General features: G+C 44.4%; 1 protein-coding gene across 11 annotated transcripts in view; it reads left to right on the top strand.

Annotated features, from left to right (window-relative positions):
* Positions 1–15,554: 15,554 nt before the first annotated feature.
* LOC129469890 (HEAT repeat-containing protein 6-like) overlaps positions 15,555–19,756 on the top strand; it is a 78,644-nt gene continuing 74,442 nt past the window's right edge. For 7 of the 11 annotated variants that reach the window (XM_063628671.1, XM_063628669.1, XM_063628672.1 and 4 more), the window contains exons 1-3: positions 15,575–15,801; positions 17,399–17,476; positions 18,287–18,394. In XM_063628671.1, the coding sequence (XP_063484741.1) occupies positions 15,583–15,801; positions 17,399–17,476; positions 18,287–18,394 (405 nt within the window). In that variant the 5' untranslated portion in view covers positions 15,575–15,582. Of the gene's footprint in view, positions 15,802–17,398; positions 17,477–18,220; positions 18,242–18,286; positions 18,395–19,756 lie in introns of those variants that run through there. The other 4 variants (XM_063628670.1, XM_063628676.1, XM_063628679.1 and 1 more) reach the window with 4 other exon arrangements.

Here is a 19,756-nt window from a genome sequence, read left to right as displayed (position 1 = left end):
ACAGGCACTGCTCCTTCTTCTGTCAGGCCTCTCCAGCACACCCTTGGTTCAGCCAAAGAAGAGACTCTGGCTGTGCTTCTGCGCTGTCGGGATAACATAGGTACCTGGTCCTTGACCCTGCGACTTTAACAGTTTCCTGCTGTGGCTCAGTTCTACAGCTTCAGTGCACTAGGTGGCTTTTGCTCAAAGTAGCCTTTGATAGGTTAAGGTACTCCTCTGCCACTCTAAGTCTATGTGGAACAGTTCTAAGTAAGAGACGTTTATTCCTCTGATCCCGAGGAAGGGAGGAAAAGGCAATGACATTAACCATGTGTTGGACTTCAGCCACTGGAAAACCCTGGTGTTGGCTGCTGCCAATGCAACCTTGGATAGTGCCACAAACATCAAGCGATGCCAGGAGGCCCTGCTTCATTCAGGGAGCAGGGAGTCAGGATAGGCATGCATACCTGTTCTTATTCAGCAGAAACACTTCCTCTTTATCTATTTCTGGGTGAGAACCAGCACCACTTCCGTGGTGACAGGGGCCCCAGCTAGGAACCATATAGGGTAGGATGCTACCTAGCTATAGGGTAGCTATGGGGTAGCATCCTACCCTATATGGTTTGAAATGTCATGCTGGAGTTTGAAATGGTCATGCTGGACTGCAACACCTCATGGGTCCTCAAATGTTTATGAGTTTCTGCCCTCAGGCACATAGGCCCCAGCAGAAGCAACCTGGGAGTGGACCTGAAATGGCATGGGTATGTGTGTCTGTTGGGGAATCAGAGAGAAGGTTTGTATTCCATGTGGACCTTAGGGCCAAGTTAGCCTGGCTCCAATCCCAACATTGCCACACACAAGCCTTGACTGTGAGCAAATCACTTATGTTCTCTGAGTTCCAGCTCCCTTATTTCTCTAATGGGAATTGGATATCTCACTATAACCCTGCTTTTGTGCAACTGGTACACATTAGTTGCTTGCTAAGTGTGAAAATCCCTTACTGACATCAGAGGCCTCTCCTTCTGTTTCCCTGCTGATCAACAGCTGTGGGCAAAAGCTGACTTTAGCCAAAAGCTAAATTTTTTGCAAGAATTTAATGTAAATTTATATTAAATATAGAAATAAAAACAAAAGGGCTAAATCTGCCTGTGTTATAGGATCTTGGTTAATGCTAAGATCTCAAATGACCTGAGTCAATTATGTAGTCTCTTTCTCTGGCAGGAAGATTAAACAGTCCCTAAAATAAAGGCTATGGGTTTTGGGTTCTCCCAAAACTTTGAGAAATAAAGAGGGGACCTCTATGCTGGGTTGTAAGAATTGCACCTCTCACCTGACAGTGGCTTTGGTGTCCCTGGAGTCTAAAATCTACATGATGCTCCCTGGGAAGTGGCTGCTTTCTGACCAGTATGCTTGGATCTGTGCAATGGACAGTCATTGGTGGCCCAGAAATCTTTACTTATTTCAGGCTGGTCCAACTCCAAAAAAAAAAATGTGTCCACTCCACCATTGTTCTCCTCTTCCCTTTCTTACTTTCATGCCGAAACCCCAAGACTCACAAATATTACCTTCTCCTATGCCAACAAAATGCACAATGATGTAACCCCAAAGTCTTCCGGCCTCACCAGCCAATAGGAAGGAATGAAATTACATCTGAAATACACCATGGGCTGGCACTTCCTAAATGTAATATGACTATAGTATTCTACAACTATAACACCACCATTTTTTCAGAAAAAATTTATAGTTGTTCCATGGCGGGCAGATCTATGCAAACCTAGGCCCAAAGTACAAGGAAGCTGAGAGGCTGAAGAAAGTGGCTGACAAATCCTATCTCTTAGAAGGTAACATTTAATAGGGACTTACAAACAGAAGCCATGTCTCTGTCTCTGGTGGTGGAGAGACAAGATGGTGGATCCCTGCACCATTACCCTGCAGACCCAGGGCTGATATACCACAGGGAAAGAGTATACATGATTCAGAAGTGATGTGTAGGACAATTAAAGTATGATAACATCAAAGTTGTTTTGACTTAAGAGCAGAATTTACAGTAAGTATGTGCTCTTACACAAGGAATAATAGACAAACTGGAAATCTTTTTTTTTTTTTTTTTTTGAGACAGAATAAGTAAGCTCTGTCACCCAGGCGGGAGTGCAGTGGCATGATCTTGGCTCACTGCAAGCTCTGCCTCTGCCTCCCGGGTTCTCTTACGCCATTCTCCTGCCTCAGCCTCCCGAGTAGCTGGGACTACAGGCGCCTGCCACCATGCCCGGCTAACTTTTTTGTATTTTTAGTAGAGACTGGGTTTCACCATGTTAGCCAGGATGGTCTCAGTCTCCTGACTCCGTGATCCACCTGTCTTGGCCTCCCAAAGTGCTGGGATTACAGGCATGAGCCACGGCGCCTGGCCACAAACTGGAAATCTTAATGGCCTTCCCAGAGCAGAGGTTAATCTGAAGGCAGCATGGCAGATTAGCATCCAACATGGAGTTGCTTTGGCCTCCACATAGTGACTTCAAGAAATTAAGAATCCCCAAAAGTAGCCACTCTCTTTAGGAGTACAGTGGAGGGCAGCGGCAGTGGTGGTAGTGATGGTGTTGGTAGAAGAAAGAGGTTAGGCCGACTTGTCAAAGTCAGCCATTCTAACTCACAAGAATCTGCATTGTCTTAATTAGCTGCTGCAACAAAAGTAAATTGTCCCAAAGCTCAGTGGTTTTAAATAACAATCATTCTCTCTTGCGGGAAGTCAGGGACCCCAAATGGAGGGACCGACATTTATCAGTTCCCAAATAATACTTTTATAATTTCTTATGCCTGTCTTACTTTAATTTCTTAATCCTGCTATCTTCGTAAGCTGAGGATGTATGTCACCTCAGGACCACTGTGATAATTGTGTTAACTGTACAAATTGATTGTAAAACAATCCAAATACCTGTGTCATGACTCAGGATGCACATGCTGGGAGGGAAGACATAAATCTTAGCCCATCTCTGACCATCTGTGTTGTCATCAAAGGAAACTTCCCCCAGCAACATGATGTTGGGGTTAAATAACTTGTCCTCGGTCATGCAGCTACTAAGTTAGAGTCAGGATCTGAGTCCAGGTGATCTGGTTCCTGAGCTCAGATTCTTAGGCTTACCTGCTACACTATCTAGATCTGGTACAAGATGAAGGGGTGTAGGTGGAAGGATGCATGCCTATCGTGGTGTCCAGCTATCTCTTGCAGGCCCCTCCCAGAAACCCAGGTCTTGGTCTCATGCTCTAATTTGAGAGCACAGGGAGCAGTGGAGCTGATATTTGGAACAGTTGAGTACTCACAAACCATTGCTGATAATGACCCTCTCATGTTGTAAAGGCTCTCATTGGGAGCAGGAGCCCTTTGGGTGGTGAAAGTCCCCTGTAGACAATTGCTATGCTCTTTGTCACCTTGTGAGGAAATTATGTAAGATTGTGACTTTATTGACCCTCCCTTGCTAATGACTCTAGGCAGAATTGGTCACATACTAAGCTTCCTGACCTCCATATGGGAATCATGAGCCCACATAGAGCTATGGAAGTGACAGTAATACTAGCTTCAGCCTTGGAGTCTCTTCATGGTTCAGTTTACAATATCCAGCAGAATAAAATAGGCACAGGTTCTGAGTTTTCTTTATCTTGAAATATTTCCTTAATGAAATGATACACTTTTGCATGAGCTGTCTGTAGGTGCCCTGCTCTAGGGAATAGAACGACATGCATCCCCTTTCACAGAAATTCACAAGAATAATAGCTGCTAGTGTTGAGGATTCTGTGCCAGGGGTATGTATGTGTATATATAAGGTAATTTGGTCTGTCCAACATTGAAGTAGGAATTATACTCCCCACTTTCCAGAAAAGAGAAGTGAGGGTCAGAAAGGGAAGTGAATTTTCCCAAGGTCACATAGCTAGCAAGTAGTGGAGCAGATGCAAATCAGACCTGTCCCACTCCAGGGTCCTCACTCTCAGGCCACTGTGCTGTACTTGGATGAGGCTTGGTTTCACAACCTTGAGATGGCCTTAGTAAAAAGCCAGCAATAAGGGCTACATGCTGTTCCTCAGCTCACTTAAAACCAAAGTAACAGTTTTGGGTGGATGGCACCTACTTTTAATCTCACCGAGTACTCAGAAGCCTCTAGAGTGAGTTGCTTAGCTCAAAGCAGTTATTCTATGCTAATGAAATTGTGATTACAGGTGCCACACTAGATGAAGCAGAATTCTGTGACCTCAAAAGCTCTTTATCTGTAGTCGGAGATGAGTCCAAATTATTTTCTAAGAATTTGGATGTAGCCTGACAGTAATGTGTACTAGTTTAGACCACTGTCTTTGGAGTTTGACTGTGGTTCTGCCATTTAACTATTATTTGGGGCTGCTAAAACTCTCTGTGGCTCAGTCTCCTCAACTGTAACATGGCAATAATAATGCCTGTCTGTATTGGAAACCATGTGAGGTGTCTTCCTAATTACAATGGCTGTCTGAATTCTCCTCATCCTTCCAAAACACACATTACTGAGGATAATAAATGCCCATTATTGAGCGCTGAGGACGAAAGATCAGTAAGACTCCATGCTAGCCATCAAGATACAGGAGAGAAATGTAAAATGGCCATAATAATTACAATAGAGTCTGACAAGTCCTACGACAAGATAAGTACTAAGAGAATGTTACTCTCCTAGGGGTGGAGGTTGAGGAAAGTTTTGGAGGTGACATTTAGGCTGGGTCTTGTTAGATAAGAAGGATTTGCAGAAAAGGTCAGTTGTTTGCCCAATAGACCTCTAACCAATAGCATTTCAGGAACTGTGATACATGAAGTAGAACAGAGTGGGTCTCTCCCTGTAACCTCAGAATTAGGAACCAGAAGTGAAACATCATGTACTTTAGACTTACAAGTGAAGTCTAAAGTTGACTTCACTTTAGAAAGTGGCCCAGGGGGCCTATCACAAGGTTGCAAACTTGTCTCACTACCCTCAACCAGCCCAGGTATCCTCCTTATCTCACATTATGTAAGGTATCTTGTGGGACACACGACACACGGCCAAAAGTTATACATGTCTCCCCGCATCCTTGCCATTGGAGAGGGAAGAGGGTATATTTCTCCTTACCCGACACCACCCCCACTCCCCCCACCAAAAAAAACAGGGGGAGTGTGTGTTTAAGAAAATCATTCATCTAGATTAGGAGTGCTACAAGGAGGAGGAAATGAAACCTCACTCCCCAGCTGGTTGGTTACTATGGTCCTGCCCCCACTCCCACTCCAAAGCTGCAGGATGAGAGATATCCTAGAAGAGTTTAATATGCATAACTTGAGTTTGGGTTCTCAGAAATGAAGTTGGATGAGATGAAGCAGAGCTTTATCTCAAGAAAATTACATAGCTCCTATAGGCAAAGACCATCACACCTGCCTAGGTGCCCAGCAACAGAAGCAGACCAAGGCAGTGGGAGACTGAGGTCAACTCTCTACCACCAGCTGGTGATAAGGGAGCACCCCTGCCTGTTCTGTACTGCTTTTCCCTGCCCTCATTTCCAGAGGTGCTAGGCCTGGAAGTTGGGGGTGGTGGTGGGTGGGTGTGGTGGGTCAGGGGAAGAAGGGAAAGAGCAGACTGCACCCTTGCTATCTGGCACCTAGCTCCCAGACTGTAATTTCTCTTTGGGATTCTCTCATGCCTAGGCCATGCCTGGCCCAGAGCAGACATTCAATACTTATGTTGAAAATGAATGAGTGAATGAATATACATAATAAAAGTTAATACTCATCCCTCCACCCTCCCCACGCCAGCCCCTTTTTCTCAGTCACTCACAGCTTTTTTGATTTAGGAGTCTTTTTCATTATTTAATTTTTTTTTAATTTTGTAGAGACAGGGTCTTGCTCTTGTTACCCAGGCTGGTCTTGAACTCCTGGGCTCAAGTGATCCTCCTGCCTCGGCCTCCCAAAGTGCTGGGATTACAGATGTGAGCCACTGCACTCGGCCGGATGTAGGAGTCTTATTTGTCTGTCAGAGGAGCGTGTTCCCTTGGCTCAGAGCCCTGCTTAGGTAATGTGGAAGGACCCAGGATACACAGGGTGGGTGGCTGTTCTCCAGAAATGTCAGTTTCTGAGCAGGGCTTAGGTGTCTGCAGTCCCTAGTCCCACCCCTGGCCTTTCATTCCAGCTCAGCAGGTGGAAGGTATAAATTTCAGCTGCTCTCAGCCCTGCTGTGTTTTTCCAAAGCCTTCCAACAGCAACATGAAGTTGGCAGCCATCCTCCTCCTTGTGATCCTCATCATCTTCAGCCTAGGGGTACAAGAGCTTCAGGCTGCGGTGAGACCGTTGCAGCTTCTGGGTGAGTCCAGGCAGAAGGTGGCCCTGTTCATTTCTCCTTGAATGAGGGGGCCAGAAAGTAGGACATCAGGGACCAGTGTGTGTGGGGAGGAGAGGGGAAGAAAGGAAAGAAGAAAAGGTCTTAAAGGGCCACAGCAGGGACCCTCCAACTGCTGCTACTCAGCTCCCCAGAGTAGAATCTCTTTTCTTCTACCTCCACTTTCCCGTACTCCTTTCCATGGGTCACTGCTCCATTTGGACTCTCTGTACCTCCCCTCTTACCCCCTCACCAGCCACCCTCTGACTCCTGCCATCTCCCTCTCCATAAGCTTCTTTCTCTCTTGCTGCAAATAAATTGGATCATCTCGAGAAAATATTTTCTTAATCATGTTAAATATTAATCATCTCAATCTTTTCTTTTCCTTTTACCAACATTCTCAAAGGAGTAATCTTAATTCTCTGTCCTTACTTCCGCATAAGTCATTCCTTGACCCCTTGAAGACAGCCTACAGCCTCCACCCCTGCCCCATCACTCTCCTGAGACTTCTCTCCCGGATCCTGTGGACAAATCTCATGACTCCTCAGTCATCAAGTCTTTAACCTCTGTAGTGTCTGACACTGCTTGCCACCTCCTCAGTTCTCAAACTTTCTTTTCTTTTGTATTATCCTTCATGATATTTTATTCTTCTCTCTAAACATTATTGGATTCAGTTATTACTTTCCTCTCTTCTTTGCTCTCCTTCCCCCGACATTAAACTGGTTGCCAAATACTGTCCATTCTCTGAAAGTGTCTCTTGCATATGTTCTTTCCTTTCCCTGCCATCTCCCATTGTCATGCAGTATTTCCAGCCCCGATGACCTCATGTCTGGGCCATCCAAGCAGCTTCCTAATACCTCTCCCTGCCCCTGTCTTTCTGCTGCAGTTTGCTTGCTTGTTGAATTCTGTTCCATTCTAGGCTGTCACACCAGAATAATCTTCCTAATTAAACAGCAATCACATCCCTCTCTTGATCTATCAAATGAAAGCCAAACTCCTGAGGCCCTCGAGATCTGCCTCCCAACCCCCGTAACTTTATCCCCTGCTTACTTTTCCTGCTTCATTTCCAGCTGTTCCCTAACACTTACCCAGCCCTCCATTTGCCACTCCTCCTGTGTTCCTTGTGTTTCAGGGTGAGGAGTGAAGTGGATGAGGTAACCAGGGTGCAAACATTAAACGGGTGCTCACCACCAGCATTGTGCAAGGCACCTCACTTGCCTCACCCTAATCCCAGCACTGTTGCATTTCCCCTTGTGAACTGTTGCTAGTAATTCTTTTTCTTCTCACAACACTCCACCCATGCCCCTCAGTTCTGCCTTAAAAAGATTCCCGCACTTCAAAACTCACCTTTTCTGATTAATCTAATTGGACGTAATGTCATATTCTCTGAGCCTTTTTTTTTGGCAGGATCTTGCTTTGTGGCCCAGACCAGAGTGCAGTGGCACGATCATGGCTTACTGCAGCCTCAATCTCCTGGGCTCAAGTGATCCTCCTATCTCAGTCCCCCAAGTAGCTGGGACCACAGGCATGTGATACTAAGCCCGGCTAATTAAAAAAAAAAAAAAATTGTAGAGACTGGGTCTCACCGTATCACCTAGGCTGGTCTCAAACTTCTGTGCTCAAGTGATGCTCCCACTTCAGCCTCCCAAAGTGCCGGGATTACAGGCATTAGCAACCATGCCTAGCTGAGACTCTAATTCTTCAGATATACCTCTCTTAGGACACTTGTTCCATATTGCTTTGTTTTTAGTACTTTGAATATGTCTTACCCATATTGTTAGACTCTAAGCTTGTTTGTCTTCTTTGTATTTGCTGAATAATTTCCTCTGTTTTATACATAGTAAGAAATCAACATATACTTAATAAGTATTTATTATTGACTTAATAAGTCAAACTGCTGTGAGTGGGGAAGAGGGATCTTCAGCCTGCTCACCACAAATCAACAAAAGCTACGGGAAGCATGGGGGGATGGTATTGATTTTCTCTGAGGTCTACAACTACATTGAAGATATCCCACCAGGTCCCCTTCTTACACCCCTCAGATACTGCTAACCAGTCCCAGCACTTTCTCTTTGAACCTGGACAAGGTGTCCGACCCTTCTCAACACAGCATCAGACAGCCACCTCTATTGACTGAAGTTGACAATGGAGAATAAAACTCATTACCCCTGCTGAATCTGGGGGCCCCTTTTTACAGATGGGAAAAGTCCCAGAAAGACCCAGAGACATAATCAGGTAAAGAAATTCCTGCTAATAGCTGAGTAGCCAATCAAAGTACAGTACATATTCATCCAGAGTTCTGCGTATGTTTTCTCAGAAGCCTGTGCGATCTTAACCAACTCTTTGAACCTACTTCATTGGTCCTCAAAGAGCTTGATGTTCTGTGAACTTGGGAGCCTCCAGTCAGGTCCGGAATGACTCCCCGAAATTTGGAGATATGCACCTATGTCAGGATGAGCTTCGCCATGTGGGACAGCAGAAGGTGCTCTGACCGAGGGGCCAGGCAAATCTCAGTTGAATCTCACTTCTGTACCTACTGGCTAGCAAGTCACCTCTGTGAGCCCCAACTGCCACACCTGTAAAGTGGGCCTAGTAAGACTCACTGCATGGGGTGACTGCAAGGGACTCCCGATGGCACGTGGTAAATGTGAGTCTCTTCTTCTCCAGTCTATTCCCTGCAGAGTGGGGAAACTGAAGACATTTAAGTGGGTTTCTCTGCACTTCCCCTCCACAAACATAATTATCCCCATCTGTAAAGTCGGCCTTACTGTTTTGAGATTATGTGAATGCATTGCTTTTAACTAGAATATATAAGATGTTAATGATATTATTCTGCAAGTAATAAATCATATTGCATATTGAATGAAAAGAAAAATGTAGAACTGACTTCTTAATCAAGGGCTGTTCTCCCTAGCATCTGTCCCAAAAGTATGGTGGTTTTCAGCACATCCGTTCTTCCATAGGTACCTGCGTCGAGCTCTGCACAGGTGACTGGGACTGCAACCCCGGAGAGCACTGTGTCAGCAAAGGGTGTGGCCATGAGTGTGCTGCAGAGTAAGGACAGGTAAAAACACCAGGCCCTCCCTGCTTTCCCAAACGTTGTTCAGTCTAGTTAGGTTGCGCACTTGGCCTCAGTGGGACTTTCCAGAAATGAGTAGGACAGAAACCTACCTGTCTCCCTCTTCCCCCACCCTTCCCAAGAAAAAGATGCATCCATCACAGGCTGGTGGTTTCCACACCTTTAAAATAATTCCCTAACCCAGTATGCCCTGGAGAAAAATCAGACTGTTTATTTAAGCAAAATGATAAAAATCACACATAATACCCCACCCCAAAACAATGTCTGCTTAACGCTTTGGTGCATATTTTAAACATACACCAATATATAATATTTATATAAAAACGAGATAATCTTGTGACTATTTTTATTTTTTATTTCACTTAGAAATAGCTACCAAACAACTTTTAATGTCAATACTAATGCTTCTATCCCATCATTTTTGATAACCTATAGAAGTTCATCATCTATGCTCAGATACTTAGCAACCTTTAGTAATACATGTTTAAGATATTTCTTATTTTGATATTATGAATATGATTGTAACAAACACTAAATTGGTATACACGCACTTATTAACTTCCTTGGGACAAATTCTAAGATGTAAAATTGATGACTAAAGAGTATGTTCATTGGCCGGGCGTGGTGGCTCACGCCTGTAATCCCAGCACTTTGGGAGGCTGAGGTGGGCGGATCACCAGGTCAGGAGATCGAGACCATCCTGGCTAACAGGGTGAAACCCTGCCTCTACTAAAAATACAAAAAAAAATTAGCCGGGTGTGGTGGCGGGCACCTGTAGTCCCAGCTACTCAGGAGGCTGAGCCAGGAGAATGGTGTGAACCCAGGAGGCAGAGCTTGCAGTGAGCCGAGATCGCGCCACTGCACTCTAGCCTGGGTGACAGAGTGAGACTCCGTCTCAAAAAAAAAAAAAAAAAAAGAGTATGTTCATTTTAACCCTGTGATGTACATTGCCATGTTGACTTATGAGAACCCCGTTTCTGTGAAAATATCTCAGGGGCCTCACAGGATAATTTACTTGTTTTCAGTAGCCATTAGTTGAAAAATGCATAATAAAAAGCTACCAGAATTCAGTTTTGATTATAAACTAAGTTGCACTAAACACAACAGAATCAGCATACACTTTAAATAAAAACCCTTTGTGTTCAGAATGTATTGTTTGGCCAATCTACCTGCAATCCTTGGGCTGCTTAGGGCCTGGCTGGCTCTTTGTAGCTGTGATTGATTTCCCAAATTAGGAACTGTTGCCTCTTGATTGTATTCTGTGGATCCAGGTCCCCAAAACAGCAGGTCTTGGAGATAATTTTTTTTTGTCTTTTTCTCAGATGAAGAGTTATCTTGAGGATCATCTTTCTCTAAGATCATCATCCCTTCCTGGAGTTCCTATCTTCCAAGATGTGACTGTCTAGAGTTCCTTGACTAGGAAGAAGGATGAAAATGGCAAGCCTGTGGATGGAGACTACAGGGGATATGGGAGGCAGGGAAGAGGGGTTGCTTCTTTTAATAAATCATCATTGTTAAAAGCACTCATACTATTTGAGTTATTTGGTTAAAGGTGAGGAGGAGGGGGAGGAGGACGGACGACATTTGTTGCGTACTGACTATCAACAAGGACCATGTTAAATTCTCCCCAGGCATTATCTAAGTATCCCTTAACAACCTTTTGACTGCACTTCTTATCATCACCATTTGAGGACATTGAGGTTTGGGGCAAAGTCATATAGCAGGTAAGTGGCAGGGCCTAAACTATAATCTCATGTCGAACGCCATATAAGGCCTATGCATTATAGCATGGTGGTCAGGAGCCCTGATTCTGAATTTCAAACCCAGGCCCACCACACAGCCGTGTGGCCTTCAGTGAGAGTCTTCATCTTTCTGTGATTCAGTTTCTCATATATATAATAGTACATCATGAAACCACAAAGATAAAAGAGGGTCACGTAAAGTGCTGACACATAGAAAGCATTCAGTAAGTGTTAACTACAATGATTATTAACACAGTAGTACCCCAGTCCACGGGGGATATGTTCCAAGAACCCCAGTGAATGCACAAAACTGTGGATGGTATCAAACTCTACATATACTGCCGTGGATAGTATCAAACTCTCTATATATGTGTTCTGTCCCATAAATACATACTTATGATAAAGTGTAATTTATAAATTAGGCACAGTAAGAGATTAACAGTAACTAATAATAAAATAGAACAAATATAACAATATGCCAGCATTACCATTCTTATGCTTTGAGACCATTATTAAGCAAAATAAAGGTTACTTGAACACAAGCACTGGGACAGTGGATCTCATAACTGAGATGGTTATTAAGTGACTAACAGGTGGGTAGCATATAAGGCGTGGATATGCCTGACTAAGGGATGATTCACATTCCAGGCAGAATGAAGTGGGATGGCACAAGATTTCATCACGCTACTCAAAACAGCAGCAAGTTGAAATGTATCAATTGTTTATTTCTGGAGTTTTCCATTTTGTATTTTTTTTTTTTTTTGGATGGAGTTTTGCTTTGGTCACCCAGGCTGGAGTGCAATGGTGCGATCTCGGCTCCCTGCAATCTCTGCCTCCCAGGTTCAAGTGATTCTCCTGCCTCGGCCTCCCAAGTAGCTGAGATTACAGGTGTGTGCCACCATATCCGGCTAATTTTTGTATTTTTAGTAGAGATGGGGTTTCAACATGTTGGTCAGGCTGGTGTCGAGCTCCTGACCTCCAGTGATCAGCCCGTCTCGGACTCCCAAAATGCTGGGATTACAGGCATGAGCCACTGTGCCCAGAGCATTTCATATTTTCATACTGCAATTGACCACGGCTAAATGAAAAGGCTGAAAGTGAAACTACTGATAAGGGGGGACTACTATGTAATCAAATAGATAGGCTGATGACCCTGAAACAGAACTCAAGGCCAATCCTCCTTCCTAGCCTCTCCTGGTTCAATGTATATTCTGGATACCGAAATCAAGCTCCTCTCTTCTGGTTTTCCCCATTACAAAATGTGGGAGGTAAAAAACAATGGGTTTATAGTTTCTTGTCTATATTCTTCAAAATCACAGCCAGCCTGGGCTGCAATCTGATTTCAACCAATTTGCTGCCTGTGCAGCCTTGACCAACCATTTATACTCTTTGGCACCATTTTCTCAACTGTAAAAGGGGAAAATAATAATATCTACCTAATTTGATGCTAAGACTTATAAAACTTTATAGTTTACAAAGCATTTTTCACAAAAATCCCATTTGATTTTCACATCAACCAATGGCAAACAGGGGACCCTGAATAAAAAATTAGTGAATCCATTCATTCTGTTAACAAGTATTGTGGGCATCTACCACATCCCAGAGGCTGTGCTAGCCCTGGGATACGACAGTGAATGAGACAAACGGGATCTGTGCCTTCATAAAGTTAACATTCTAGAGAAGGCAACAGATGATAAAGTCAGCAAATAAACAAGATAACTGCAGGTTATGGTAAATTTTCTGAAGGAAATAATCAAAGACATGAATTAGAATGAACTGGTGATATGCAAGCCTACGTGAGTTAGGATGACCCAGACTCTCATGAAGGGATAGAAGTGAAGTCTTGAGAGGTTTCCAAACATGAAAGGAGTGAAATTCCACTGAGGTTCCAGATCATCCGATGCAGGATCTAACAAAGGAAATGGCTGTGAACGTGCTTAGCACCCCTTAAAGCCCCTCAATCACCGTAGGACTATGAAAATGCGGAGAATTGAGGAGGAGACAGAAGATTTTCTTGGAAGAGAGCTTTTGCCGTGCTGTGTTTCCACAGTTTCAGGGTGGGAGGTGGGAGCAGGAGCGCTCCTGTCTAAACTCAAGCCAATGCAGGGTGCCTTCAAAGGCCTCCCTCAGAGCTTGAGATATGTTTCCTTCAGTTGGTGATCATTGCAGAGTAGGGATGTCCATTTCCTTAAAGGAACCACACTAATCCACAAGGGTATATTCTACCGGAACTGAACAGACCGGCATCAGTATACTGTATTTTACAATTCCTGGGCCATTCCACCCTGAATAACACAATATGTAGGTCATCCATATTGCAACTTAAGGTGAACCACACCAAACCCAGATCCTTCCCACAGTCTCTTCGAACCTGCATTGTGGAAATGACCAGGCCTCACATCCTTCTAGCCCAATGTGTAAGACAGCTCTTTAGTACTACTTCACATACTCCTGGTCTTACATTCTTATTCTAGCCATTACTACAGCAACTAGTTTATCACGGGCATCTACTAGCTTAGCACAGGTATAACTGGTGACAGCCTTGCCTCAGATATGCACCTAGTTTCCCCATGTTTGCCTCAGGGCTTCTTTGACTATGCAACATAGGACTCCTCCAAGAACCAAGCACAGATGCATGCTCCACACAGGAACACCAGTGAATTAATGCCTTGTGGGCAACTTTTGACAATAGAGTTCAAAAGCTGACAGATAAATGCTTCCCCTCTTTGTTCCTCAGAAGGGTTTTGAGAGCTTCACAAGGCTTCTCAGAAACTCCTGAGGACCGAACAATCAGTCACCCTTTGCAATGGCCAACTCAGTAGCACATATTGGTATTAGTTCTCCTTCCTTCCCTGTTCATTCCTGGATAAATCCCTCACCTATCAACCTCGTCTGAGGCTCTGCTATCAGGGAACGCAGATTAAAATATCCAACGACTAGGTTTCAGCTCCTGATCTTCTCTGAACAAATGCTTGAATACATTTCTTTACACGAATACACACACATACATGCACATATACAATGCACATATGTACACAGACCAGGAATAAGAAATAATATACCCGCAGAATGGAATCTAAATCCAAACAAAAAAATTAACATTTCTCCTCAAGCCCAAAGTCTTCAGAAAACTACCTCTGCTAAAGCATACTCCCAATTTTCATTGCTGAACAGAAATGTTTTATTCTCAGGATAAAACATACATTCAGGTGACTTAAAGGTTTTCCCTAAGGGCTAGGGGTGAGGATTTGCTTTATATTTGCATAACTCAAAGGCCCTAGAGATGATTTTCCCAATCTGCCCAACTGTGAAAGTCAAGCCTTCACTTCCTGGATGACAGAAAACTGATCACAGATTTTTAAATGGCCATTTTATTCTCCAGCTTCTTGACTTCAAGGCTTCAGAAAATCTTGGGGTGTCTCATCTCAACCTGGTCACCCTTAGGCAGATTATATTTTACATGATTCAGTTGAACTCCAAAATTCCTCTTCTAGTGGGGCGAGGTGCCTCATGATCCACGAGAGGATTCACACTGGGAAAAGGGAGAAAAAGGAACCAAGAGTGCAGCCAGCTGTCACTTAAGTAAGGAAAGCTGCCCTATATTCCACTGGCCAGATTGTAATCACATAGCCACAGCCAACTGCAAGGAATGCTGGGGAATGTAGCCTTTATTTCAGGTGGTTTTGAGCCTGGGGAAAGATTTTAGAAGAGTAGAAGGGTGTCTTAGAACTAGCGGTTTCTGCTACTGCCATCCACAGCATACCCTCTCCAACTCCAGCCCGAATCTGAAACTCTAGTACTGAACAGAGTACATTGAGCCCTGTCCAGGAACAAACTCTGGGAGGACAAACTTTCTGGAAGCACAAATTGAGCACTCACTTTTCAGTCAGGGCTCAAGAAGGAGTGGCCGGCGAAAAATCTCCAAGCCAATTTCTTTCTTTCTTTCTTTCTTTCTTTCTTTTTTTTTTTTTTTTGAGACGGAGTCTCACTCTGTCGCCCAGGCTGGAGTGCAGTGGTGCGGCTTACTGCAAGCTCCGCTTCCCGGGTTCATGCCATTCTCCTGGCTCAGCCTCCCGAGTAGCTGGGACTACAGGCGCCCGCCACCACGCCCGGCTAATTTTTTTTTGTATTTTTAGTAGAGATGGGGTTTCACCGTGTTAGCCAGGATGGTCTCGATCTGCTGACCTCGTGATCCGCCCGCCTTGGCCTCCCCAAAGTGCTAGGATTACAGGCGTGAGCCACCGCGCCCGGCTTCCAAGCCAATTTCTGACAAGCATTTGCAGGGTACTAGTCCAAGGGGTCCCGTAGTCATAGAAACCCCTCTGAGTCCCAGTCGGGTCTAAAAAAGGTACTTCCAGAACTAGCGCGCGGAGGGGGAGGATGCCCCGGAAGTATTTCTCTGGGACCCCCCCCCCGCCCCCGCCATGTAGAAAAGATGGCTGCTGTGCAAGTTGCCAGCTTGTTTCCTTCGGGGCAGCAGCGGGAGGCACCGCGGGAAGCAATCCCTGAGCGAGGCAGTGGGTTTCGCCGCTTGTCTGCCAGGCTCTGCGCCCTGCGCCCGGATGACAGCAGCTCCGCCCGCACCGAGATCCACCTGCTTTTCGATCAGCTCATCTCCGAGAACTACAGCCAGGGCAGTGGTGTGGCCCCGCAGGTAGGCAGCGCGCCCGGGAGAGAGCGGGTGTGGCGCCTGCCGGCCCCGGCCCCGGCCCCGGCCCCACCCCTCCGGGAACCCAGCTGGTGGCCTTCGCCTGCCTTTCCCTGCTCTTCCCACTCTGGCGCCTGATGATTTAGTTTCAGGCTGGCGTGTCCGCTCCTACCTTGGCACATCCTTAGTTCTCCATTTGGAAGACCCTGCAGGAACTGGCACTCTCCAGTCATTCAAAACCCAACTTGAGGACTCCTGCTCTGATAATGCCTCGGGTTTCCTCTCTGATACCACCTTTCCATCCGCCCGCACCCTCCTTCACTCCCTCTCTATGCACCCAGAACACTGTTGACAAAATGCATTACTACTGTTTATTGCATATATGACCACGTGGGAATCTTAGAACTTGGGTAGTATTAGGTCTTTTTTGCTGATGAAAATACTGAAGCTCATAAAAATACAGTATACAAAACTCTGCACAAAGCCCCTACGTTTTCTGTTCCTACACACTAGCTCCTTCCCTCTGCCGTCTGAGTTATCTTACACACATCGGGCCTTAAATTAATGAATTCTCTGAACTGTTGACACCATGGCCTTCTGGCCCTACGTAGTAAAGAGGGAAATGGTGCAAGTTGCCTGCTTGCACAGGCATCTCAAACTAGACAGTTCCTAAAGATGAAATTCATTAGTTCCAAACATACATTCCCGTCCCTAGCCCATCCCACCTTCCAACACACATGCACCATCCACCAAGTCACACAAGACACAAACACTGGTTCTTCCCTCCTTCATCCCAGATCCTGTCCAATTCAGATATTTCAGAATGTGTCTCACATATATTTCTCCGTTCATCCCCTCATGTCTGTTCCCATAACGCGTGCCTTAGACCTCAGGCAAGGCGACTTATGCCTGGACTGTTCCGCTGGTCTCTTCTGACTGATCTCCTGCCTCCTGTCTGGCTCCTCTCCAAGCCAATCATTCTTCTGATGCCAGAATGATCTTTTCTTTAGAAGGAAAAAAAAAATTGATCATAAAATTTAAAATCTGCTTTGGAAAAGTCTTCAATACGTATTGGTAAATGGTTGAAGTAAGTTGCGGAACAATTCATACAGAATGAGATCAGTGTGAAGCTGGAGGAGGGATCTTAAAATATGCGTGTTTTATATATGCAAAGTAAAAGGTCTGAAAGAATTGACTACAGAATAATAGTGTATGTCATTAGGAAGCAGAGTGAGATTAAGGCAGTAGTCGGGGACTTTTGCTGTATTTGTATAATTGGATACTTTTGCAACAAAACTTCCATTCTCTCCTGTTACTCCCCCTTTTGTTCCTGTGTGTAGTCATTTAAAACTTGCTGTTCTTCAGGCACCTACTGGTGTTTCACACCTCCAGGTTTTTGCATACTCTGTCCACTTTGCTTGCAGTGTTTTTTGATGCCCTATCTGGCAAATTTCTCCTCATCCTTAAAATCATTCCAGATTCTGCTTTACAATCACCTCCATAAGGCCTCCCTAATTACTGTTTCTGGACAGAGTTTGTACTTTATTCTCTCAGTACTTAATTCACCTTATTTTAATTGTTGTGTTTCTTTCTCTTTCACTAGTTTCTGAGCTCTTGGAGGTTCAGGAACATGTTTGTTTTTACCTTTGGAGCCCAAGGACCTCGCACACTATGGCACATAGTAGGTGCTCAGAACCTTGTCATTCTATAAATGTCGATGGATGAATGAAGAGTGTGACTTGCAAATAGGTCTCTTTCTCTCTTTTTTTTTTTTTTTTTAAGAATTCCCTAATTATGCATAAAATCCGTAGAAGTGTTAGGTCTGATTTTTCCCAACGGCATTGAAAATCTGGTTCACTTACCTTTTGATATTTTTAACTTCAGTTTGTGCTTTTATACCCTAGAAGCCTTTTTTTGGTTATTTAATTATACTGTCTCTACATATATAGAGCACAGAGTCTTCAGCCTGACCAAAACCATACTGATTCTTTTCCTTTTTTTTTTCTTTTTTCTTTTTTTTAAGAGACAAGGTCTCTGTCATCCAGACTGGAGTGCAGTAGCAAGATCATAGCTCACTGTGACCTAGAACTCCTGGGCTCAAGCCATCCTCCCACCTCAGCCTCCCAAGAAGATAGGACTACACACCACCATATCCAGCTAATTTTTTTTTTAAAGTTTTTTCTGTAGAGATGGAGTCTCACTATGTTGCCCAAGCTGGTCTTGGACTCCTGGGCTCAAGCAGTCCTCCCGCTTTGACCTCCCGAAGAACTGGGATTAGGTGTGAGCCAGTGTTCCTGGCTTTTTCCTTCTTTTTTAGCACATCCTATTTTTGTTCTATCACTTCATTTTTTTCCTTCCTGCCTCACATTTTCTTTCCCCATTTTGAATGTGAATATTTACTTTTATTTTCCCATTTGGCTGTGTTTTGAGGATCTTCACTTGACTAGTAAGTATTTTACCTCTTCTTTATCTTTTTTTTTTTTTTTGGTAGGACGTTAGTGCTCTTCTTGTCCAGGCGTGCCGACTGGTACCTCTTAATCAGAATCATCTTGTCAGCAAAGTGTCCCAGCTTAACCACCATTTACTTAACAGATTACAGGTAATCATGTGTGTAACTCTAGAATTCAGATCATGAACTTTGAGAGTAAGTAAATATCTTTGAAATACTACATCTGTAGTAGGTATGATAGGCTATTTTTTGAGATGCTATAGGAAAAGCAAATGCCTTAAAAAGAATGCTTTTAAAGCAAATATAACTCTGATCCAAAAAAATTATTCTGTAGAATTCTAGAAGTTTGTTTATTAGAAGTATGCCTTTCTGTTTGGTTCAGTAAACCAATATCATTCAGGCCTCCCAACCTTATAATTTCTTTTTTTTTGGATACGGAGTCTCACACTGTCGCCCAGACTGGAGTGTGGCGTGATCTCGGCTCACTGCAAGCCCCGCCTCCTGAGTTCACACCATTCTCCTGCCTCAGCCTCCCAAGTAGCTGGGACTACAGGCACCCGCCACCACGCCCAGCTAATTTATAATTTCTTATGGAAGATATATTTGAACAAAATATATCTAAGAATAAATTGAAATAATCCCCTGCCTCTTTCCCACCAATATTTTTCCCCTTTCCTGAAGCTACCAGTTTTATGGTCTACTTGTGATGCTTCTAAAATATTAGAAGTAGCTTGGGGCCAAGGGGACAGCAGGATAAAAAGACCCCAGTTATTTATTTAAGACTGTTATCACATGAGTATGTGAATATATTTAAGAGCACAGGCGGAGCTTGCAGTGAGCCGAGATTGCACCACTGCACTCCAGCCTGGGTGACAGAGCGAGACTCCATCTCAAAAAAAAAAAAAAAAAGAGCACAAAACATATCAACTAGCATTATGTGAATTAGGATGCTTTTGGCTGCAATAAACAGAAAAGCCATCCCAGAGTCACTAACCAATTTTTAGAAAAATAAAAAGGAATCACTCTGTGTCCCAAGTCCCAAGGGAGGCATCTGTAGCCCCTTAATAATAAGAGGATCATCTTTCCCTTCACCATCCTCAGCATGTGGGTTGTCCTCAGCTAGCATCTCTCACAGTCATAAGATGGCTGTGCCAATTCTGGACATCCCATGGCAAAGAAATATTAATATTCAGCAGAAACTAAATAACTTTATTTTATGTTGTGTCTCTTGTACTTAAGAGTAAGGAAACGTGGCCGGGCGCGGTGGCTCACGCTTGTAATCCCAGCACTTTGGGAGGCCGAGGCGGGCGGATCACGAGGTCAGGAGATCGAGACCACGGTGAAACCCCGTCTCTACTAAAAATACAAAAAAAAAAATTAGCCGGGCGTGGTGGCGGGCGCCTGTATTCCCAACTACTTGGAGAGGCTGAGGGAGGAGAATGGCATGAAGCCGGGAGGCGGAGCTTGCAGTGAGCCGAGATTGCGCCACTGCACTCCAGCCTGGGCAACAGA

This window comes from Symphalangus syndactylus, chromosome 20, assembly GCF_028878055.3.
Source record: "Symphalangus syndactylus isolate Jambi chromosome 20, NHGRI_mSymSyn1-v2.1_pri, whole genome shotgun sequence".
In the NCBI taxonomy this organism is placed as follows: Eukaryota; Metazoa; Chordata; class Mammalia; order Primates; family Hylobatidae; genus Symphalangus; species Symphalangus syndactylus.
Note: the sequence above shows the minus strand (reverse complement) of the source record. Positions and strands in the feature narration are given on the sequence as shown.